Raw genomic sequence first — 24,925 nt, 5'->3', positions numbered from 1 at the left:
TTTATCTTAAGTTCTCATTGGCTCCATGTAATATCTCCATTCTCCATTTGTTCTAATTGGCTGTTGTGATCACTTCTATTTTCATTTATATGACATTACAAATCGGTATTTGAGGGTATTGTGGAAACTGACACTTTACAAATAGAGAGAGGAGGAAATCATAATCTCGTTCTTCTTTTTCAAAAGTGCATTATAAAATAATGACGTAATGAAAGGGTAAAAAAGTGGCGGCGAGAACAGCTCTACAGTTCCTCTCACACGTCATCCATCATTAACTTTGGTCAATGATGATAGCAGTATAATGCTCTAAGGAAAGCAAGCGTTTGTGAATGGGTGGCAGACGAATGAAAGGAGATCACTTTCTAAACAAGTAATACACAGGGGTCTGCGCTCAACAAAAATTAAATGATAACATTGTACCATAAAAGGGACAACAGCTCCCCTGCCAACTTTCCCAGTGCCCTTCCCCTATTAAGTGAGCTCTTTATATGAGCATACATGTATATGCACTATAAGTGAAAGCTCTCATTGATGCTAAATTCCTAAAGTACAATTCATACAAGGGAAGGGTTTTGGAGGGTACAAGGTGCACTATAAAATGTAATACTAATATTCATTACTATTAAGAAACTAACATGCCCCTCCCTAAAATGCTAAGATACTAGGGTTCAATATAGAACAAACATCCTAAGAAATCCCTGCTTCTTTCCTTATGCAACCCTTAATATTTTTCCCTTAAAAACACTAGCCTTTACAAAAAAGGTACAAAAAGAAAAGAAAACAAGTAGACTAGGTATGCTCTAACGTTGTTCTTATTAGTCACTCCAACTGTGATCAGCTTTAACTTAAGTTTACAAGGAATAAATAAAGTAAGGCATTATCAGCACAGAATAAATGAATGAACCATGCAGTTGTTTGTTTAAATAAAATTCTGATAATTCAAAAACAAAGTACTGAAATAAAAAAAAGTTCCTTAGATTTAAGAAGCAGATTTAGGGGCTTATAACGAGTGATCTTTTTAAAAACCTTAACACTTTTCTACAGGCTTACCAATAAAAGTAAACTTAAAGGTTGCCAATAACAAATAAAAAATAACATTAATCTTATAAACTTGAATCCTAACTATACTGTAAATGCAATGACAATAAAATTATCATACAGCAACTCGTGATGTCAGTATGAACGGAAAAGTTCTTGACACATTTCTATTCCAGGCAATTTTAATGCACACTCAAGATATCCCTTCACGACCTCACACTGATTCCCCTTGTTACAATCAATTCTTTACCGACGATAGACAATTCTAGTTGTTTTTCACTTTAAAACCCTGTTAAACATATAATGTTTGTGATCTCAACATAACTTGACTGTTCTCTGTTTCCAATAAATTGTCAAAAAGAAAATATTGAAGCTATGTTTTCACAGTCAACATGCATGCCCAATACACAACAAATATTCCTGCATCTCTGTGTACAGCTGCAGTGCAATGCATGGCCAACTGACTCACACTTGTTTTTCAGTAATTATTCTACAGTGGATTTGTTTAATCACTAGCATTACTTACGGTTATAACATGTAAAGTAATTATAAGTAACCTTTCTCTTGACCAAACCCTTGATACTCCAATGGAATCTTAAATATTCCTCTAGTTAATGTGTAAGCAGCACACAAGGCACTGAACATGTGTCTACATTTATATTTACTTAGTAACCTACTGTAATGCTCTCTGCTGACAAGCATGTATTGTTACAAAGAAAATACCAAAAACCATGTTTTCAGGGACGACATGCATGCCCTCTTTGATATAAATGCTCTACTTTGTCCACAAGTTTCATGTCTATCGTGGTATACCAAACATTTCTTGCTAAGAAACATCAGTAGCCTCATCGACTTCCACACTAAGCTGTGGTCTCTCTGCACCGAGCAAGGCATCATTATCAAATTCACCAATGTCTGCACGATATACCAAGGGAATGTCAGTTATGGGATCCAGAAGTGAAAAATCCAGGTCATCATAGTTACGATTTGTGAGTTCAACTGTCCAGAAAGGTTTTTTAACACTAAAACGTCTGCTTTTGAAGTGCCGAAAGATCAAGAACACAATCATAAACAGGCAGAATGCACCAAAAGTGCTACAAACAGCTACAATGACTTTCTCCTTTGTTGAAAACACTGAAACAGAACATGGCATTAATATCTGAATTACATGACAAGTATTTTCAGCAAAGGGTCAATGGCTCGATCACTAAAGAAATTTGAAATAAATTAAATTATTGTGCTATTCATGAACACAAGTTCAAAAAACAAAAGTCAAATGATCAAACACTGGTCACAGTTTGCATAATTATGATCAATGCAGTATTCAACAGGTAAACATAATTATAATGAACACACAAGTTTAATTTTCTTACGCATCAAATGAACAATCACAGCTCAATTTTCTGATATGGATTTACCCTTTAGCCCCTAGGGGTATTTAATCTCTCCTTACACCATCACCCCCTGAATCGCACAGTCATCTAAGTCATGAGAATGAAGGAACAATCACCAAATAAGGAAGCTCTTGATTATTACACAAATTCTCTAAGTAAACACTTTGAAAATGTATGGCAAACAGCATAGAGAATATGCATACTGATGTTACCAAGTGATTAAAACAATGTACATGCACTCATGGAATATTCTATATGATTTGCGAGGAACACATACCTGACTTCTTCCTTTCTTCCACTTTATCATTTCCTGTCACACAATTGTCACTAGATGACTCTGAATCATTCCCAGTGTCCAGACATTTTGTACAGCCATGCAATGAACAAGTTACACACTGGCCAACATTGTAGTTACAATTTGTAACTTGGTTGCTTTCAAAACTACCATTACACATGCAAGTGTCACATGCTTGAAATCCAGTCTTGTTATCATTAAACAGTTGAGTGTCTCTGCACTTGTTACAGGGTGAACCCTCAGGTAAAGGCTCTTTACATCTGAAGCAGGATATGGTCCCATTGCTTAGAACTCTGCATGTTGCTGTTGAAATGTTTCTCAGGCACCAAGTGCAGTGAAGGCGTATTTTGTTGGCTGAGTCGACTGGAATTAGTGGAAAAATTATCTATTTTAACCCTTGAGGAATGATTAGAGGAAGCTGCATAATTATACATTGAATTTTATTAATAAGACAAATTATGTACACATTTTGATGGTCCTTTCTTGTGATCTATTGGAGGGCAGACATAAAAAAGACATCACCATTAACTCTGTAACTCCCAAGATCTGATTGTTAGATCTCCCTTCTGCTGCTACACATGCTCTTGTAAATTAGCTCTAAGAATTTGGTATAAGATCAAGGTAACATCTTCTACTCAGGGGCAGATCCAGGATTTTTTTGAGGACGGGGTGCACCACTAAAGAATGGTGTAACTGACTGGTGACCGGACGGAAACAAATTGTAATAGCAGAATACCACTTGTATTAGAAAGCCGTAGGTCATCTGGGGGGGGGGGGGGGGGGGTTGCACACCCCCTGCACCCTCCCCCTAGATCCACCCCTACTACTTGAAAGGTTTGAACATTCTCATCACCTGTTTGCTGGGTAAAGTATGGGGTATGGGTATTAAATGGGAGAAGTTAAATGTGAATCACATCTGGGAGTTAATGGGTTAACAATTTTTTTGCTCCTTTATTATATAAAACAAATACACCACTTTCATAAATGGCTGCCGGATTGATATTCTTTTGTTTCAATTCAAATTAGCCTCACTAGCCTCACTCGAGATAATGTATTCTTTTGAATTTTGAACTGGAGAACAAGGCCAGAAAGGCTAATTTAATCTTAAACAAAAGAATATTAGTCCAGCAGCCATTTATGAAAGTGTTCAATAGATTCCAAGTTACCATGGGTCTGTACATTAATAGATAACAAAAGATATCACAATGCAGGAGGAACATCAGTGACACATTCTACTGTGATCTGTTATTGAACAGATGCACAGCAACTAGGACTCTATTTTTTAAATACAATTTCTTCTGGAGATTCAGTCATTCATTTGGGCAAATCAGAGATAAACCTAAATAGAGGTAGCAGTCAAGAGGATTTGTAGCCTCCTACACAGACGTCCTTTGGGCTCATCATGCAATCTTCCTCCCCCATGAACGTCTGCTGAAATGAATGGGTTGTTTAATTAGACCAATCACGGCGCTCTTCCCAATCAGAGCAGTGAACTTTGAACCTTGATGAATTTTCTCTTGTTGACAGTGTTTCCTGGACATTTAGCCAAGTGATTCCACTGAGTATATCATAACTTTCGCTTGTTGTTCGATCATTTTCGGTGTTAGAAGAAGTAAAAGTGGTAGGGGATTGTTCAAATTTCAGTGATTTCGCTGCAGATCATTGCTGCACTTGTGAAGCTGTTGTAGGTTCGATCGGCATGGCGTGTCAATGTTCTCAATGTCCCTGTCCTTTTCAGCAGAATTTCGATGTAAGCGTTTCGTTCTATTTGCTACTTTCTTTAAGTCTTCCTTTACCTCATCCTGAAGGGATTGCAGATTTGTTTTACCTTTTCAAAACGAAGTAACCACTTGTAGCACTTACTGCAGACGAACGGGCTGTTGGACGAAAACACACTCAAATCTGTTTGCACAGTGCATTTAGTTAAGTGTGCATAATCCACTGAACTCTTACCAAACACTCTTATTCTCTCCTGTGGGATTAACAGAAAACTGCACAAAAGACAGTTCTTTCTGACAATTTTTTTCGGAGTTTCTGAGGCAAGGTTTTGAGATCTGTTTTCCATGAGTAATAAGAAATGCGAGAAAATTAAACCCCTCTTGGGGGTTGTTCTATCACAGCTTATGATTGGCTTTCTATTGAACAATAACCAAGCACCAATTGGCTCTTTGGTGATCTCCACGTACTCTCCATCTGATCTGTTTGAACAAAGGGAAAGGAATGTGCTCATTCCTTTCAGCAGAGTTCGTGGGGGAGGAAGATTGTGTGACAAGCCCAAAGAACATCTGGGTAGGAGGCTATTTGTGGTTTACCCATATTTCCTGTGCTCATATTGTATTTTCAATAATTTTCCTCTTTTACAATGTACCTTCTGCTTCCTAATATCAACTTAAGAAGAAAACTTCATCATACAGTTTAGGTAAACACTAAGGGAATGAAGGTGAATAACTGAATGAAAAAAAATACAAGAATTTGAACAACTGAATAAAACAAAGGATGACATTGTGTGGTTATCTGAATGGTTCTAAGGACAACTAGAGAGTGTAATTGTTTACTTCAGAATGGTTATTGAAAATACTAATTAAAAAAATCAATGGTGCTTTCACTAATAAAATAAATTCAGCAAAGCTGTTGTGAAAAAAAACCTCCCAAAAAGTTGTGTTGTTGACCATAACAGGTGACAACCTTTTACTGCTAAACAGTGTGTATACTGCAGTACTGTAACGTTAAGGATAAATCAGCTTGTACAGATATAATCTCGAGGATTTCAAAACTATAATATAGACAATATGGTTCCAGAACTTTAAGAAAAACATGTATAACAAAGCAGCAAGGTTCAGAGCAACGATTGCGCACTCATCTTTAAGACCCCACCACATATTTCACCAGGAATTACCCACTAATCTAATCATAAAACTAGACGAAATGGTAAAATGATCATTGAGTGTTACCAAAAGAACCCTAGAAAACTTGGAGTCAGATAATCAAATGATAAATCAAAGCAATATGATAATTAAGCTTATAGTTACAAGCGATTTTGTTTGTTAAAATGTTTCAACTTTTCGATCAGTCTTGACTGCATCGAATATTAGTTTTTCATACGAAGGAATTCTTTAATTTGCCACCAAAATTGCAAGATAACATTCACTGGATGCATGGAAGAAAGCAAGGTTATTAATTAGGTTTGGCTAATACAAATATTGAACAAGCACGTGAAATCTGGTGAAGTAATATTACTGGACGCAGCTACCAAAATAATTAATGCTCGCGTGGAAATTTGCTGAAAACATCTTCAAAACATACATAGTGAACTACAAACGATTTACAAAGTACAGAGATTGAAGGGAAAGAAAGAAGAACTCTACATACCTCGCGGGCCTCCTTCGTGAGCTCTTATTAACGCCGAAAGAATTGTAAGAACTAGTAATCGAACGTCCACTTCCATAATAACGCCAGTGTTGTGTAACGAACGAGTGAATTTCGTGATGGCAACTTCGCCGACAAGTTAAGACTCTAGGAGGAGATAGCTGTGAAATTTTTAGCCACTCTTACCATAATATGAAGATATGCAACTAACGGAAAAGAATCACCGCATTCATGTGGCGGGATTTAGCATTTAGCGGAAGAAGCTTACATACCCTAATCACTTACAATGGTTTTCCCTGGTCCTCAAAAGAAATTTTTTTAGAAAGCTTTGCGGCCGCTCTCGCTCTGCCAACGCTGAGAAACTGGTGCGAGCAAGTTTTAATGACATCATGGCAATAGGGACTTTAAGCAGTCAGGACGCCAACGCCATGGAAAACGTCGATCAAAAAATGAGTTTCTACTTTTAGTTAGAATTTCGAAAATGGCTGGATGTGTTTACCGTCTCATAGGGCGCTAGACCTCAAACTCAACATAACGCATAAAAGTAGCGTTGAGTTCCAAATGTAAATTAAAATAACTTGCCGCCGCGGTTTAGCTTCACAGACGACGCAAATTTTAGTGATTTCACATTGTTGTTTAGCAAATGACGGCTAACAAATGGACAAAGTTTGAAAACGCCGTAAGTACTAAAAGTTGGAATCACCTGAAACCACCTGAAACCATCTGAAACCACCAATGAAACCACCTCAAACCATCTGAAACCCCCAAGGAAACCATCTGAAATTACCTGAAAATTACATGAAAGCTCCTAAAAAATTACGGGTAATATCGGAAAATAAGTGTTAACAATCGAGTTTATCCACAGGGAGCCCGCCTTACGGATGTCGTATATAATGCCAATACAGTACAGAATAGGAACCACAAACAGGGCTTTAGGCTTTTTTTTTTCTCAAAATCTCAACTATCTAGTCCATTTACAGAGGCAGTGGAAGTTAAAGCCACTATTCATCAGCTATATTCTGTCATTTGCAGTAAAATACCTTGCAAAAAATCCACATATAATTCACTTTTGCAAAAACAATCAGTTAAAGTCTAGGTCACGCTATAAATTCGTCTCTCACAGACCGCAGACCGCACACCTCACACCTCGAATACCCACGCCTCGAAAAACGTGTACACAGTGTGTAATTACCAGATTTATCTCTCTTCCCTTTGTTATCGAACGAGATCACGGAATGTGTAAGCGAAACTGCTATGTAAACATTGGAGTGGAATTCTTATTGAAAATATCGCATTTACGACCCTCCACTGTGGAGCCGTACCAGTCTTGCAGAGGTTATGTGTGTGCCTTTTGAGTCAGTCGACATTTTCGCAATCAGTTTTCCTTTGTGTATACAATGTGTAATTACCAGATTTATCTATCTTTCTTTTGTCATTGATGTTATCAGACGAGATCTCGGAATTTCTGTTTTAACGTTAAAGTATTTCTATTATATGAAATCATTTTTGGTACAATCGTACAAAGCAACTCAGGTGTCTCGTTAACACAGACCTCGAAAACGCAGAACGCAGACCGCAGACCGCACAGCTCGAAAAGCGCGCACACAGTGTGTAATTACAAGATTTATCTCTCTTCCCTTTGTTATCAAACGAGATCTCGGAATGCGTCGCGAAACTGAAACTAATTTCATTGCCAGTGACAGTGAGATAACAGATAAAAAAAAAAAACGTAAAGTAGAGCAATACAGAAGCTTTGCGTCATGCTGAAAATTAAGATACCGATTTGCGATAATGTTTATACAGTGCTGCAAGACATTATATCATTTAAAACGTTCAAATTTTTATTAAAACAGCCGAGCCTTTCATAGCTGTTACACAAGATGAAATTGTGAATGGTTTGGACTACCTTTGTTGGGATTCTCATTGTTTGGGCTTCCTGTCTCCCTCTTTAGTAAGCGACTATCTCCCATAAGCGACCACTTTCTCCTGACCCGAGGTGGTCGCTCACTAGAGAGTTAACTGTATTTATAAGTTTGAACTATGTCCGTTTTAGTTTGTTAAGTTCGATGACGTTTTAGATTATTTCGAGTTGTTTCGTCGATTTCAGATGGATTCACGTGTTTAGATGGCTTCTTAGGTGGTTTCAGGTGGTTTCCTTTCTGGTTTTAGATGGTTTCAGATGGTTTCAGGTGATTCCAACTTTTAGTACCTACGTTGAAAACGCACGTGTTGGGCTATTGTTCTGCCAATTAGATGTATTGTTTTTCCACGTTCTCGTTGCCGTAGCCGTCGTGGTTTGCTTTAAGTCCCTAATTTTACTTTGCACAGGCTCCCCTACAAACAGTCGCAGTACAGTGTTCACATCGCATTTAACTGTTCGAGCAATAAACGTAATAAAAAGTTGTATCAAGAAGTCATCGCGCTCCAATACTTAATTGATTCTGCGGAGTAGGCGGGCGGCGCAAGCTTGATGACACAATAAATCATGACCTTTCTATTTCTGGGTCACACACGTGAAAAACAGTAATTCCTTTCTCTTAATGTTGATTTTCTATCTATTTGCAAGGTAAAGTTAGATAGATGAAAATGGGGTGTACTATTTCTCAAGTTAGTCGAAGTGGTCCTGGAAGGAGAAGTCCCGGGGATTCCCGAGGGTCACAGTGCCACGTTTTGCTGAAACTTACTTCTTCAAGACTTCTGGGGAAAGAAGGGTTAAGAAAAGAGCGTGGATTTGTAGTGAGACATATTTGCCTCGTAAAATTGTCATTAAGTTACATGCGTGGGAAGCAGATACGGATACATATTAGTATTACAGTTCAACAAAATATTCTGAATTCCGGTTGCCCACAACTATTTTTCTGCGTTCAAGATTACAACTGAATAGATGGTGTTGCGCACGAAGTTTTAATAAGGTGAAAAAAAAAAAAAAACGCACATGAAAGTAGACAACCTTTTTGTAAGTAAGGGCGAAGTAAACTGCGCTTAGTTCTGGAAAAGACACGTTTCATTTCAGTTCAGAGTTATTTCGTTATCAAACCGCACGTGTTGCCAGTTGTTGATGTATATGCATCGATATTGCAACAGAAAGAAAAAATAAATTACTGTTTTTTCAATTACAAGAACAAGAAAACGTTCGAATTTCAAACCTTTTATCTCCGTCTCAATAACTTACTTCATTACTCCTTCGATTCGTCTGTTAGCTTTTAATAGATTCACGTTTTGAGAAAATCATAATTTGTCTGCAATTCCCTTTCCGCACTGACTGAACCAGGATAGGTTGATTGTTGGCAAATTTGAATTGCTTAACATGGTATCACGATTTAAACAGTAATATACTAAAAACCGCACCAATATCTTAAGTGCCATGTCACGTTCTCATTTTTGTGTTTTGAACATGAAATCTTGTCATTATCCCCTTTAGGAAAAAGCTTAAAACTGGTGTTTAAATAATCCTTTTTATGATCAGTATGCAAGTTTTCCTCCATGTTTCTGTTAATTTCTTAATTTATAGATTTAGCCAAGCCTAAATGCGGAGCTCCCGCCCAAGTTCGTAATATTAATAACATAAAAGATGTGCATTTGGCAAGACTCGCCTGAGACACCCCTCCCTTCGTTTTGATAGTCTCCCCTACCCTACCTGTGCAATCTGAAGGCACGTACGTACGTACGTTCGGTCAGTCACGTGACAACCAAACGAAAAGTGGTTGACCATATTCCATGGGTATGGGGCTCTGCCCTACGCTATAATACTTACATGGACAATTTGTCTAACAATCAAGACCTTGTTAAGTTCGCGACGATCATTTTCTTTATTGTCATAACCTTAAAGTTTGATTTAGGGTGATACTGTTGAAAGAAATTAGATGCTTGTCGCTCTTATAAGTTAACAGGTTAACTTATAAGAGCGACAAAATCGCTAGGTTTTGCATTTTTACTTCCGATTGGAAGCCAAGTAACAGAGCAGAATTAAAACAAAACCGATTGCGGCTCTTTTGCAAGTTTTCCGTTTAGAGGACACTTACGTGTATTGTCATTCAATTTTGATTCGTTGGCCGTGTTCGTTCGTTCGGTCGTTCTCTGATTCATTCACACATGTTCGTTTGTGCTCACAACATTATGTGGAAAACCAACCAAACTCGCCAACCCCTCTGGTACGTATCACCCCAAGGTTCGCTAAGCATCACGCCAAGCGGCGTTGGGTATAAATCTCACAATACGCTACTTAAAAAAATTTAGCCACTCACCCAAAACTAGAGCTAGGAGTTAAACAAACTGCAAAGTAATGCTTATCAAGGGTTAGAATCACCATATGGTTGGTTAAGTCCACCTAGTATACAATTTGTCGCAGCCTAAAACAACTGATAATTCATATTTAGAAAACAAACTTATAAAAATGTGATTTGAATCCATACGTAAAAAATTAGGAATATCAGATAATCCACCGCAAAGCGCTGCCTCACCACCTCGATGTAAGTTTACGTTTAGCATTCCGCAACAAGGCATCTTGCTCAACCGTACAGCGGTTGTACTAAGTTTCAGCGATTTCCATCGAATCTTCAATTTGGTATAATTACATCAATAGACAGTGGACAGAGCTGAATCATTTCTGCAACTTATTCTGCAGTAAACCAACCACATATCCAGCTTTGTTTAAGCCTATTTTTGTGTTTATCATCTCGGCCAGATATGTTATTTATTGAATTAGATTATCACCATGGGATTTGATGGCACAACAAGCAAGGTAGAAACCCTAATGAAGGGATCTCCTCTTCTGTCATAGTTTCTCATATGTCACGCCATGTTGTACACCTTCCCCGATTTTCTCTTTACCGTGCTTGCTCCGATGTTTCCTTTTCTTTTCGCCTTCGTCATCTCGACTTCTCCTCCTTTCCTTTCCTTCGTCGCTTTCTCGATGCCGTGGTTTTCTCCTCTCTTTATCTTTCTCCTTTCTTTCGCTGTCTTCTCCTTCTTCGCCTTTATCCTTGTGCTTTCGTTTGTGTTTACTTTTAGATTTCTCGCCACTCTGAACACAGAAAACAAATACCATGCTGTGACTCTACTTAACGATTAGATTCAATGTTGTCGTGCGTCTATTCAGGAATAGGTAACAGATGACAACAAAACGTGATAAGAACAACAAAGTGGCACACACAACATAGCTGAGTTTGTAACTGATGTTCTTCCCATTTGAAATCGTCTGTGATCAGTGTACAGACCCACGGCAACAGGGAATCTACTTTTTTTATATATATATATATAATAGTTAAGAAAGAGAGACTACTCGTAGTTCAGCCAACCGGAAAATACTTTTTTAAATATTTTTTTGCTATCCATTTATTTACTTATTTATTAGTCATTTAAGTCGCCATCCTATAGTTCCAAAGAGCCTGTTCACAGGCGCCGAATAAGGGGGGGCCTTAGAGAGAGACAGTCCTTTGCAGCATAGGTGCCGGCACCGAGGCACGAGCGATGAACCCCGCGTTAGGTCAGACGGGGGTCTGGCACGAAAATAGAGACTACCACAACGCGATCAATTAAAAGACACACGTCGTGATATTGGATGCCTAGTAGCCACAAGAAATCCCTTTACACCCTAACGTTGGTATTGATATTCTCCACACTGACCTCTTTATATTTCCTGTGGGACGGAAGGGGAGAATTTGTTTGACAATCATGAGCTTCTAAATTGGTTATCAATTCCCTTATTCATGACCCTTACAGTTGATTAAAGAGTAATATTGTAAGTGGAAATTAGAAGCCAGTCATTCTTCAAGGTTAGATTATAGGGTTAAGAAGCAAAAATGCTTAAGGTAGAGTGCATCAACAGATCCTCGAAGATACGCACATACCTTGTTCTCTTTCTTTTTACGGCTTTTACTTTCTTCATCTAATCGCGGATGGGAAAGAGAGAAATGACAGTTGTTAGCTTAGAGTAGAAATCATACTATGATAGAGCTTCGTAAATATTCCTCAACTTCTTTCTACATGATGACTCCCGGTTCAGACCACGTTCTCATTTCCAAACAGAACCATGAGGGGGGGGGGGGGTGGGGGGAAACGGGGGGAAGGGAAAAGGGGGAAGGCGGGGAATCAGTGCTCATCATTTCACACCAATTGTTCGAAAGTTTCTTCACTTACATGTATCTCCATTGTCTTCTCCATCGAGGCCCATGTCTATTAAAGAATTGGATGCTACAAACAAAACAAAACAAAACAAAACAAAACAAAAATTCAAAAGTTTAAAAGTGGTCTGGGAAAGAGGCGACCTGACTGCTCTCACAGCGCCTCTCTCTCTCTCCACCCCAGAGTGTAAATGGGTGACGGCGAATGTTCAGAGAAGCCTGATAAAATATTTGGGGGGGGGGGAGCCTTTCGATGAACTGCATCCCATCTAGGGTGGGGGGGGGTTTAGTAATACTCTTAGTTGCTTCATGCTAAAGAAACTAGGATAGGCTTAAGCTATATGGCCCACTCGGCTTGATTATAGAGGCTCCCTTCCTTTTTACGCGAGGAAAATGTTTTGTTTACAAGGTTGTCCCAAGCCTCAGTCGAATGCAGTACAGGGTAGGAAAAGAGAAAAGAATACAGCAGCTTACCATTTTTTGGTACTCTGGTTTGTTGTTTCATTTGTGAAGCCATGAACTGCTCCCAATCATCTGCAGGTATGACAGGGGTATCGCTTTTTCTAAGGAAAAGGAATTGAAGACAATTATCCAATAAGGTACGAATTGTAAGACAAATTCACTTGTTAACCACATTTATCAGCAATCAAACGTATCGCGTTCAGTGCAAGCGTCTTATTCGGACGAGTTGGTGTTACAAGCTCGCTATATTTTATCCGTCCGGCCATGTTTGATTCAGAGTAAGAGTGGACGGTGGAGGGAGGGGCCGGGAAAGACGAGACTCCACCCCCTCCCCTATCTTTCCTTTTGATCGTCGCCCTCCTCCGCCTTGGTACAAGTCTCTTTCTCTCCCCACTCCCCAGCCTTCCGCTGCTGTAAAAATCAAAGTTGGCAACTATGCTTTCTACCAAGAAAATACCGATCACTTGTTGGCCAAAATCACTCTGCAAGCTATTAAAGTCACAGACCTTACAGTGTTGTCGTTTTCAGCACGGAACGGAATCTTAGGAACAAAAAAAAAAAAATACATGGACAAAAGAAAACATTAAATTTTCAATCATACAAATAACGAAGCAGCAAGAAAATCAATAAAGTTTTTGAGGCAATACAATCTCACGATAGGGTGAGTAAAATCACCTCTACATATCGCTTCGTCACAAGAAATTTGAGATTTTCGTTCGAGTACAGCTTGTGAGCAGGTGAGCGTGCACTAGTGTATTAAAGGGGAGTAAGAGGCAGTCGCTAGGGCGTAACAAGATTTTTACATGGGAGGGGGGCAGGGGCGTAACTAGATTTTTACATGGGAGGGGGGCAGGGGCGTAACTAAATTTTTACAAGGGAGGGGGAGAGGGATCACACGTATGAGCCAATGTAAAATTGCCAGGAAAAAAGCAGCAGCCGTTTCCCTATTTCACAAGAATATTTCTCGTTTGTGGAAGTACATATACATAACAAAATAATAATAAAAATAAAATAAATAAAAATAACAAGGGTGAGGGGTAAGGAAACGAGTCTCTAATTTTTCTCATAATTAGAGGGACTAAACTCCAAATCATTCTAGTCTTATCAGTCGGGAAAAGTAGCTCTCAAATTTCCGAAAGACCAAAAGAACAAGTTGGTAAGTTACTGAAGAAACTGCGGTGCTCTGTCTGTGGGGATTATCACAAGATAGTTTTTTCGGCTGAGTTAATAATGTAAACTGACCAGCTTTTGAAACTCTTTACATAGGACAATTTCCCTTGTCGACTCAATTTAAAAAAACAAATTATCGGTTTAAAACCCAAACATGCTTTTTGTAATGAAAACTACCTTTGGATCTGAATCAGGCGAGTTTAGCCAGTCATCGACGTCCTCTGTTGCAAAACCAAGACCATCTACGACCGGTTCTTCCGTCAACAAAGACTTGTCTGGCATTTCAAGGCCTAACGTTAAGGACCTACTTTCCCTTTTTTGTTTTTCTTTGGTCCTCTGTTCTTCATTTTCTTTCGTCACTCTATCGTTTCTCTTTTCCACCTCAACTGTCTCCACTTCGTCTTTTTCGTCTTCCTCGCTTGAAGTCAACTCAACAGACAAGACTGTGTTCGATTTCTTTGCTGTTGTAAAAGGATCATCATCGAGCTCTTCATCGACGTGATTCGTAATAACAGCTGGGATATTTTCATCGTCAGAGTCCAAGTCCTCGGCGAATCCTGCCACCATTGGGTTTCGTTCTTCATTGTCACTAACGAGAAATGAACAAACGAGATCTTAAAGGAGCACTCTTATGAAACCGCCCTATAAGGGGTGAAGAAGGAAATAACTAAAAACGTGGAATACTATCGTCATTTCATTACATACAAATGATATTTTTTTCTTTAACGACTTTCGCTTTGCAGTGTGACAAATATGACATGCCTTATTTACTTTTAAACCGTCTTTTTTTGTTTTGTTTTCGTTTCAAACCAAGCGAAAAACGTAATATTAAGAAGATGAAAGAAAAGAAAAGAAAAGAAGAAAGGAAAAAATGACCAAAAAAATTGAAGGAAAGGAAAAAAAAAGAAAACCAGAGGTAGTGGCTGAATTAGTTACTTTTGTAACTTCATTCTTCAGAAATGAAAAAAGTTATAAGTGCTTGCGGAAAATTCAACTCCAGTACATTTACCTCAATAAGAGTAGTCGACAAGTATTCAATGCGACGGAGGAACGAACTATTTTTTCCTTGATTTATTGAAGCCCCAAATCCAATCTTACCTTTCACTATTGTCGCTCTCTTTCTGTTCCACTTCCACAGGTTTCGGTGGCAATTTCTTAGCTGCAGGTTTATTTATGCGCTTTTTACCTTTTGATCCTCCGTCGTCATCTAAAAACCCTGCATCTAATTCATCCTCTGGTATAAACTCGTCGATGTTGGTTGAGGAATGTGCCAAGCCATTCTGAGACAGGGCTGCTGAAGATAACGAACAGTTTAGGCTGGGAAGGGAATAAACAAAGGGGAAAGACTACTTAGAGCTGTCTGAGGACGTTACTATGGTCGCTTACCTTCTTTAACAGGTTCTTGGGTTGTTGCTGATAGGATTTTCCGTGACGTCTTCTCGTTAGGGAGGCTTCCATTAGAAGTGGTACTGCCATTAGGATTCTTTCCTGTGAACATTATAAAGGAGGAAAAGGTTGATGACTCATCAAGAACACTTCGATTGGGGGTCGTAAAACCATACTTAAACCAAACCAATCACAGTATCGCATCGAAACTATGGAAAATATTAAAAAAAGGATAAATGAGAACTGAAGCAAACTTCTTTTAAGCGCGGGGAAGCGCAGGTGAACAAGCCACCCGCGTTTTCCCGCGGTTTTTCGCGGGTTCATTAGTATCATTACGTTCTGATTGGTTGAGAGAAAGGAGATAGTTTTCTTGACCAATCACAGCGCGAGTTCAGGGCACAGCAAAAGCTATTCTTGATTATTCCTCAAAATACATTGAAAATTTTTCTATCATTTTAACGTAAGAACCTGTTCTGTCAGCCTCTGAAAGAGAACCAGGTGCGACAGTCTGTTTGCCATCACCTTCTGCAGCAGCAGCCGCGGCGGCAGCAGCAGCAGCAGCAGCTTTCTTGGCTTCTTGATCTTTTTTTCTTCGGTTCAGCATACTAACAAATCTATTAATAAAATCAAGACGTTAATTTAACCTCTTCTTAACAGGCCACTAGTGACTAGTCCCTTTTGCAGCCATGGTTTGGTCTCGTCGCAATACGCGTTCTGTGACCGTTTCGCCTAGAGCGAGAGCGTTGCGTAAGGGAGCGAGAGAAAACGTGTTTTATTTTTGTGAGCGATCGAGAGAGCGTGTTGTGTTTGAGATAGTGTGTTGCCTGAGGGAGTAAGAGAATGCGTGTTGCGTTTAAGAGAGAGTGTGTTGCGTGAGCGATCGATAAAGAGCGTATTGTGTTTGACAAAGAGTGTGCTGATTGGGAAAGGTAAGAGAAGGTGTTGTGTTTGAGGTAGAGAGCATTGCGTGAGGGGGGCGAGAGAATGCGTGTTTTATTTTAGACAGTGTGTTGCGTGAGCGATCGATAAAGAGCGTATTGTGTTTGACAAAGAGTGTGCTGATTGGGAAAGGTAAGAGAAGGTGTTGTGTTTGAGGTAGAGAGCATTGCGTGAGGGGGGCGAGAGAATGCGTGTTTTATTTTAGATAGAGTGTGTTGCGTGAGCGATCGATAAAGAGCGTATTGTGTCTGACAAAGAGTGCGTTGATTTGGGAAGGTAAGAGAGGGTGTTGTGTTTTAGGTGGAGAGCGTAGCGTGAGGGGGGGCGAGAGAATGTGTGTTGTGTTTGAGATAGGGTGTGTTGCGTGAGCGATCGGGAAGGAGCGTGTTGTGTTCGAGATATAGAATGTGTTTGGCGAGGGAGCGAGAGAGTACGCGATGTATAATCATCAGTTGGGGAATCTGCTGTGAGATCAAAAAATTGTGAGAAGAGACTATTTTTTCTGCTAGATGAAAGCGTCGAGTTGTTTTTAACGACAAGCTGACAAGAAGCAAATTCTTAACTAGCAACTCACTTGTCGTAATCCTGCTCCTCGGACTCCTTATGAATCTGCAATTCTTCAAGAGTTGACTGCGACGAAATTAACATTACAGAGTGTTTCATGCAATAGTTCTAACAAAGTCATGCCGATCATCTGTTTGCTGTTTCCATTTTAAAGTTTTATCTGTCTTTCTGAAGATAAGTGTGAGAAATTTGGTTTATGAGAGCTTTTCGATTGAGAAACCCAAAGTAATCATAACAACCAATCAGAAGAAAGGAAAATACCTTTAAGAGCCAATGAGAACTCTAAGTAAAACCGACCAAACTGCCTAAAGCGCGGGAAAACCACCAAACTGCCTAAATCGCGTAAAACACGCGGGCGACAAAGTCGTGATGGTTTTCGTTTTGTGTTTGATTGGTTGAGAGAGAGGCGCGATTTTTCTGGACCAATCACAGAGCAAAGTAAAGCAAAACCAAAACAGTCCCGGATTGCTTTCGATAATCAATTGAAAATTGCTCTCTAAGGAACACAATTATCATTGTGTAAACATAGATGTCTATTATCGTTATAAATTGCTACATCGTGGGAAGATCGAACTCAAAGATTGAGGAGGCATTAACTTATCTTACTTTGCACAAAATCTTAGTTCTTTCTCAATCTACATGCAACTGGATAAGCTACCATTCAACAAACAAACAAACGAAAAAAACTGATACATTCAAACAAAACGTTAACAATAAACACCCTCTAGTACCTCAGTGTCTTCTGCATTGACTTGCAGCTGTTTCATAAGAGTTTCTCTCTGTTAAAACACATAGAAGAGATTAAAGCAACAAAAAACAAAGGCAAAAAAAGAAGCAGTGGATTAGGGCGTTCAGGTGGTCGTATTAAGCAAAAGGTTACAATGCAAGGCAAAACTCGATACCAATCCCACGCGTTCAGTTCGTAAAACGAGGCGCGAAAGTAAATGATGCCACAGCAACATTTTTTTTGCCCTGCCGTTACAATCCCGCCGTTAATTATTTCGCTTTCTTTTAAAAAACAACGCTCGGAACACCCCAGTTAGAATTGCAATGAATACTAACCTGTAACAATAAGAAAGGTAAATTAAGAAACTTATGAATGTATTTCAGCCCAAAGCCGTTCCTCATGGAGGTCTCAGCATAGTGCACAGGAGGGCACCTGTCGGGTCTGATTCAAAATTCAACCTCGTCACAAAAGAGTACAAATAAAGGAAGACACACAAACAAACCATAAATCTACAGAGTATGACCAATGTAGATTCTTACGAGAATCAAAGCTCAACCAAATTCAACTGTTCATACATGATTTTTAAGACAAAACTTCAACTTGAACACTCCTGAAATGCTGAAACAAGTTTTGCTGGTTGCAACCACACTATTATGCATTTTGTTAGTGCCAGGCACGTGCTGGGTGTTGGTCAGTTGAAATAATAAAGAAAGTGTTAGAGCAAAAATGCCTGTTATCTGCACTAGTTGAGAGCCGAGAACAAACTAGGTGACAAGAGATTGAAACTTCACATTGGTATAATTGGTGATTTTCTTTTAATGCAAAAAGTTACTAGTTAACATCATTAACTTTACAGTTTTCACATGTAGCAGAGAAGGGTTTATGAGGTCTGGCCAGAGCAAAGGAGTAAGTTTTGAATTGGTCTGGGGAAAACTTATTTTGATTAGCTACATGTTATTTTTTAACATATCCTGAAAATAGTGCAACACAGGTACATGTATTTTCGTTCACACTAAGTTAATAGATTAAGTACATTTTTCATTGTAATATGGATATTAATAAATAAGCTATTTTCAAAACATTAAAATTCCAACATGGCCCAAGGCTTAGAGGGGACTAAAACAAAATAATTATATGAATTGTTCATCCTTCAACCTCGATGTGATATATTTTATTTTAATCTCACCAAGCCTTGGAACCAAGTTTGAATTTTCATATATCGAAAATGATCTATTGACTTGACTTGCCTCTCCATATGTTCGATGAATGCTATGACTTCTTCTGCAGGGACTAACCTGTGTTCTTCCATGTCCCTGTGATTGGCCTGGAAAATGCATTAAATAAAAAGACTACAATTCACTACTCGACTTGCACTATAATTTTTTTTCCTCAACAATTTCACATTGACAATTTCTCAAGGCTTATTAGCAGTGGCTGTTTTGTTCAATGCTAATCACTACTTAATTGTTTGCACTGTTTGCTAGTCATGAAGACTAACATAATAAATTCCCACCATTAAAAGCTCACAAAGTTTTTTCAGTTAAAAGATGTCTTGAACTATTATGATCATCAAAATTTGGTAGCATGGACAACAGTTGCAAAGAGGGAAGTTAATACACCTTTAAAAATTTGAGCTACAAGTATAGTCACATCTTTTAAAAAGACTGTCAAACTGTCACATACGCCATGTTTTAATGACCATTTTTTCAAACATCACTTATTATTAATGACTTTGGTGATTACCAAAAAAATCATTTGGGATTCAAAATAGTTTGACATAGAGAAAGCTTGCAAAAACAGTTATGATCTGAGACTTACCAGAACAAGGACAGGAATATGGGCTGGAACTTTTGGAAGTTCTCTCTCCACATATTTAAAAGTCCTAAAGTTGCAAGAAAACACGGATCAGTGGCATTATAACTGCCAATTTGGCCTTAGTTTATAAGAATCAGAGTAACTGCTAACCATGGTTTGGTGATATCCATAACCATCAGAACACCATTAGCTCCTTTGAATACATCAACAAACTCTGCATCTAAAACTGTGCTGTCTTTCTCGGCCTGAAAATTTGACCATTGCATTAATTAAATAGAAACCAAACCCAGATAACATTACATGAAAATCATGCTTTATAAGGCGAAGAACTCACTTTCACCAGTTGTTCAAATACCAGAGTTTTGTATATCACAGAAAGTTTTAAAGCCAAATACAGCATTAGAGAATAATATTAGCATTTCAACATGTAGAGGAAATAATTATTCTGAATTCAAGGTTTTTTTGGCCATTAGAAGCTCCTGTTTCCAGTCATTTGTTTTCATTTCCCCAATAACTTGAACTACTAATAACTTGAACTGAGTTATCGAGATACAACTTACTGTCCGTAGTATATTTAAATAATCAGCAATTAGATGTACTAGTAATTACAATAATTCATTACAAAGTTCTGATCAATTAAATATGTGGAGTGAATTCAAGTCTTAAAAACATGTTTTTCAATATTAATAAATAAAAGTGTAAAAGAAACCAGTGTGAGCTACAACTGTAAAATGTGCTTAACAAAGATGATGCTTCAAAGGAAGAACCTAATTAAAAGTAGATGATAGAATGCTTATGAAGCTAGATTGCCAACCAAAACATAGGAAGTGAAACCACAATGCAGAAAAATGAAAAGATAATGAAAGGAAATATGAAATGACCACAAAAGAGATCTGTTCCTGAGAGGCTCAGTAAATGCAAAAGTGGAATTAACCGGGTGACAACACTGTTTAATGTTTTTTATTTTCCATGGATATAAAGTGGAAGAAAGCTAATCAAAGATTTCTTAAAAAAGAAATCACAACCATAATTAGACCTCAAAAGTTTCCTCATCAATTGCCAAAAGAAAACTACCACCAATGGAGCGCTACAATCAAGAGAGTAAGAGAAGAAATCAAACTTTTAGCAGAATCCTCTATGATCTTCTAAAGTGTACAGACAGTATAAATACAAATTTTACTTTCTGCACACACAGTAAGCTGACAATTACTGATTGAATCAACACTCTTCTGAGAATAGTTGAAGTAAAAATGAATAGTTCCCTTCAATTTTTTAATGCAAAAACCCACCTTCCCTTGCAATCCTTTACCAATCTTTACCCTTTCTCTTCAATCTAAAGGTCAGGATGCCAAAAATTTTCCCTGAACAACAGTTTTAAATAGATTTTTACCAGTTGATTTTTTTCAACAGGATTTTTGACAGGAAGAAGATTATATGGGCCAAAAACACCCTCAAGTAACAGCCAGCTAAATGTGTATATCAATAGACTTATTTCCTAAATTTGTTTTTTCCAAACAGAGTGCAAATATGAAACAAAATTTTAGAAGAAGGCAACATCTTGGGAAAGAATGGAAATCGTTTTGTTAACAGGAATCAGTACCTGTAAACAAAGTGTTTTGTTTGGAACAAGTAAAAGAAAAGTTAAATGATTAATAAAATTATGTGTTTATCACCTCATCCTTGGTATCATTCTCTAACTTGAGACTGCTGGACTGAGATCTTTTTCTCTTCCCTTTAAAATTAGAGCAAAGGTAAAACATGAAATATCCCAAATAAAACAAACAACTTGCAAACTTGCAAAAATTAACCAAAAGCTACTAATCACTTGTAATATAAACCACCATAACTATAGGCCACACAAGTGAATAATGCTTTTTGCACACATTGACTGGCTAGCTTGGAAGTGAATAGTAAGTTTTATTATCCAACTACACTCCATTGAGTACAAATAACACCCAAGGTGAGTACAAATATCGCACAGCATTTGTACTCCAGAGAACCAGTTAGACAGGTTCTCTCGCATCGGACAAGCAACAGATTGTATTAAAGTTACAAAAAATAAATGGGAGACAATTCAAATTATTGTTGTGATGACAAAGAGTGGGAATGGCCAGCCAATATTGATCCAAGTTTATTAGACAAATCAAATGAAGAAAAGCAGTTAGATGACGATAAAATTTCATCATTTATTGAAGAAAATAGAAACAGCAACACCACAACACTTCTGTCATGCACCCCCCATAAATAAATAACTATTTGGTGTGTTGGATAATTAATAACGTATTAGATGTTTTGGTGTGTCATATTGCTGAGTATTTATACTCCTTATTTGTATTTTGACGAGCCTGTAGGGCTCGTCAAAATAAGGTACAACTTGTAAAAATACTCAGTGATACTACACAACATAATGTCTACTAAATAAAGACATATTTATTCACCTTCCAGCAGCCAAAGAGACAAACTTGCAAACTAAGAGTTTAATTTCCAAGCATTTTTTTGGTATACTGAAAGGAAAAATCTCATTTTCTGGGTATCTATGTGGTATATAAAAAAACAATTATTCACCTTGAGGTCATGGAAAGTGGTGGATATCTGCCTCGCCGTTTTGCAGCTCGGTAAACATCCACCTTCATTCACCTCCATTCCAGTGAATAATTGTTAATTATTGAATTCCGCTTTACAAGGAAGAATGTAGCAACAACAGTATTACCTTGATATAGCAATCAATTCTTCCATCTAATTTACAAGGATATGTATCATGGTCAGTAAGGAAAATTATTAACTGGGTCTCAGGAATGAAAGAATCAAAGTTGCAATTACCTTTGTCTACAACATCCCAGACTTCCACCTTCACAATATCATCAGTGGCTGGAGACATCAATTTGGAAAACAAATTATCAGCAAATGTACAATTCTATAGTAACCAGTGTCATATAAAACAGACACAGAACAAAAATTATTTCTGACAACAAATCATTATGATGTATACATATTCAAAGTACGTAAAGAAACTGAGAAGATACATTTAAACTTGAGACTTTGTTAAAAGAGTGAGAAAAACACTCTCACTAGTAATTCAATATGCAGTGGATCTGCACTGGTATTTTAATATTTCAGCTTACTTCTGTAATTCCAGTGTATGCTTGCAACCTTTGTGTCAAGAGAAATTAAAAGATATTATTCATATTATTATCTTGCATTAAAAATCAAACAACATGTCTAATGCAACTTTTTTTAAGTTATCTACCAGGTCTTCAATTACAGATCAGACTCCCCTGCATTCGCTAAGGTTGTTCTATTTCAAAATATAAAAAATATATTTGGGACTGTAGGTCTACAGAGTGTTCATGGGTCAAGTGATCACCCTTGTTCCTCTTATTTAACTGCACTTTATTCAATAATCAAGATCTAGTATATTTACCATACAATACTTGTAATGAGTTATTTTACTTTCTCTTAAGAGAGTAGATAAGATCGAGAAAAAGGAAGTTCCTTATAGTGCGGTAATGCTAGGTGATGCTATGTAATGCCATGTAACACAATACACCACAAAAGTACTGATTGGTTTAGAAACCTTACACCCACCATTTCAACCAATCAGATGAAGAACCAAAATCAACTGCAGCTCAGTCATGTTCCCGCAATGATAATCACCTTCATAATTCTGATTGGTTGTTTTGATTTCTTTTATTAGATTTGCATTGCAACATTTAATTTAAGTACTACAAGAAATACCTGAATTTCATTTGTTGGAATGTACTGTTCATTGAATGGTCTTCCTTGAAGTCTTTGAAACAAACAGGACTTTCCAGTATTTCTGTCTCCTTTTATCACTATTTTCACTATAAAAGAGAAAAAAAAATTTAGTATGGGCGCTACTCACAGAAAACTTTTAAAAACACAGTTTGCATTTCTGCATTCCTGGACATGGCATAATCAATCAGCACTGAGACAATTACACAATTGATTTGTTAACCCTTTCAGTCTACCATGATCTCTTTAGTTATTCTCCTAACTGTTTGCCATACAATCCTTGTGATGCTACTTTGGAGAATTTCGAGTTGGATCAACTAATAAACCCTTAGCTGATATTTAGCAATTATTCCAACAAGCGTGAGTGGAATAATTGTTTTATTAAAAAAAAACACCCCCACGATATTGGAAAAATCTTCTTGACTTTGTTTTTGTAAGAATAAACCGGATGTTACAATGTACAGATATTAGATTACGGTATAATGGCTCATATAACATCATGGCTTAGCCAATAAAAAGTCTTGAATTGCATTATCCAATGATCCAGTTTTTAATAATTTCCTTTATTCTCATCACTTGTCTGTTTGACATTGTATTGATGTTGTAAGGAGAAATTCTATCATGGTCACTCATGACAGTTAAAGGGTTAATAAAAGCTATGATTTTCTGTTATTTTCACAAATACAAATAATTATTACAATAGTCTGAAGTTTTAAACCCTGAGTGCAGCTGGCATCCAATTTCTCCAAACAATATCACTCCTGAATTAATCATTAAGGCCACGAGAATAAAGAAAATGTTCACCACCTAGAGACACTATTGATTGCTTAACAACTTCTTCCAGTCAGCACCTTAGGAAATGTATAGAAAATAGTTTGGAGACTATCCCTACTGATGTTAGGGTTTAAAGAGTTCTAAACATCAATAATTTTGATATTGGATAATGGTGACCAGTAAACAACAATGATACTATAATCTTTCATGATGATGATAATAAACTCTATCACATAAATAAGCAAAATGCGTCTCATGTGTTCTTTACTGCAGTTTAATAATGTTGTTGACCTTTTTCTCAGCTGTACCTGTGGCGTGAAAAATTCTAGCTGTGGAACAAATTAAGGCTTTAATTATCGCTGCGAAATTTGATTTTTTCCTATTGCTTTGGTAAAACATTGATCTAAAAAATTTATAATCTAACTGCTAATAGTGTATAGTGAAATTTTTGTATCGTTAATTTTGTTTCTTCTATACTGTTCAACAGTTTGTTTAGAAATATACGCATGTTTAGGCGAGTATCCTCTTGTTTTAGACACTGAATATTGTGATATTGAGACTGATTTTCGTCAATATGAATTCCTTTCAGTTTCTCCTTAGTCTGTTACTTTTGGTTTATTTGCTTCTACAATAACTATGATATTTAATTTTATGGGGGATTTTCACAGACACCATCTGGCCAAAGATCGAACACTCATTCTAATACAAATGATGAGGCAGGTAACATTAGCAGGTAAGGGGAATTGACACAGCCACCACATATCGAGGACACAATCATTATAATAGGCACTACGAGGAAAATAACATTGTAATCTAAATAACTTACTATTATACTGAACACCCCGAGCAAACTTTCGTTGTAACGCCTGGCCCATCGCCCGCACTCCCAATGGAGTGTCGAGTTTGGAATCTTCATTTCCCCCTTTTGCCCACTTCTTCAGCGCCCTGAACATTTTTAGATGGCGATGGTCGAGAGACCCTGTTATATTACAATCGCTTCACCGAGAACGATCATCCATGTTTTCTGAATGGAATACAATGGAACATAGCAAAAGTCATTGCCGTCAATTCGTGGCCAAGATGGTGGCTGGCTTGGTTACCTAGCCAAAACATTTGTGCA

General features: G+C 37.6%; 2 protein-coding genes across 7 annotated transcripts; both read right to left on the bottom strand.

Annotated features, from left to right (window-relative positions):
• Nucleotides 1-794: 794 nt before the first annotated feature.
• LOC111327090 (uncharacterized) lies at nt 795-6,420 on the bottom strand. Its single transcript, XM_088756373.1, has 3 exons — nt 6,097-6,420; nt 2,710-3,090; nt 795-2,172 (listed from the first exon to the last, which is right to left on the bottom strand). Exons 1-3 carry the CDS (start codon nt 6,170-6,172, stop codon nt 1,865-1,867), a joined length of 765 nt encoding a protein of 254 aa, XP_088612499.1. The 5' UTR covers nt 6,173-6,420; the 3' UTR covers nt 795-1,864.
• A 3,455-nt stretch (nt 6,421-9,875) lies between these two features.
• Nucleotides 9,876-24,898, bottom strand: LOC111327049 (rab-like protein 6). 6 transcript variants are annotated; one of them, XM_088756297.1, is made up of 21 exons: nt 24,632-24,898; nt 23,014-23,120; nt 22,401-22,428; nt 22,099-22,146; nt 20,952-21,010; nt 20,315-20,365; nt 19,429-19,523; nt 19,282-19,345; nt 18,711-18,787; nt 17,799-17,904; nt 17,468-17,515; nt 16,747-16,802; nt 15,702-15,847; nt 15,234-15,335; nt 14,946-15,141; nt 14,025-14,436; nt 13,184-13,218; nt 12,690-12,778; nt 12,232-12,285; nt 11,943-11,980; nt 9,876-11,116 (listed from the first exon to the last, which is right to left on the bottom strand). In XM_088756297.1, exons 1-21 carry the CDS (start codon nt 24,756-24,758, stop codon nt 10,868-10,870), a joined length of 2,187 nt encoding a protein of 728 aa, XP_088612423.1. In that variant the 5' UTR covers nt 24,759-24,898; the 3' UTR covers nt 9,876-10,867. The 6 variants fall into 6 exon arrangements, with proteins under 6 accessions (XP_088612423.1, XP_088612424.1, XP_088612425.1 ...); XM_088756298.1 differs by having other exon boundaries at nt 14,946-15,138; XM_088756299.1 differs by having other exon boundaries at nt 15,756-15,847.
• Nucleotides 24,899-24,925: the final 27 nt, after the last annotated feature.

The sequence above is a fragment of the Stylophora pistillata genome, chromosome 4 (assembly GCF_964205215.1).
Source record: "Stylophora pistillata chromosome 4, jaStyPist1.2, whole genome shotgun sequence".
NCBI classification, from domain to species: Eukaryota; Metazoa; Cnidaria; class Anthozoa; order Scleractinia; family Pocilloporidae; genus Stylophora; species Stylophora pistillata.
The sequence above is the reverse complement of the archived record's forward strand: the minus strand, read 5'-3'. Positions and strand labels throughout refer to the sequence as shown.

What these genes read in the sequence shown, in the direction of transcription:
- LOC111327049 (XM_088756297.1), bottom strand. Translation starts at nt 24,758, where the DNA reads ATGTTCAGGGCGCTGAAGAAGTGGGCAAAAGGGGGAAATGAAGATTCC. An exon ending in TTCCAACAAATGAAATTCAG is followed by an intron (nt 22,429 to 23,013) that starts GTATTTCTTGTA and finishes CTTGACACAAAG; the next exon opens with GTTGCAAGCATACACTGGAA. An exon ending in GTAAAAAGAAAGAGAACAAG is followed by an intron (nt 11,117 to 11,942) that starts GTATGTGCGTAT and finishes TTCTGTGTTCAG; the next exon opens with AGTGGCGAGAAATCTAAAAG.
- LOC111327090 (XM_088756373.1), bottom strand. Translation starts at nt 6,172, where the DNA reads ATGGAAGTGGACGTTCGATTACTAGTTCTTACAATTCTTTCGGCGTTA. An exon ending in TCACGAAGGAGGCCCGCGAG is followed by an intron (nt 3,091 to 6,096) that starts GTATGTAGAGTT and finishes CACTAATTCCAG; the next exon opens with TCGACTCAGCCAACAAAATA. An exon ending in GGAAGAAAGGAAGAAGTCAG is followed by an intron (nt 2,173 to 2,709) that starts GTATGTGTTCCT and finishes GTTCTGTTTCAG; the next exon opens with TGTTTTCAACAAAGGAGAAA.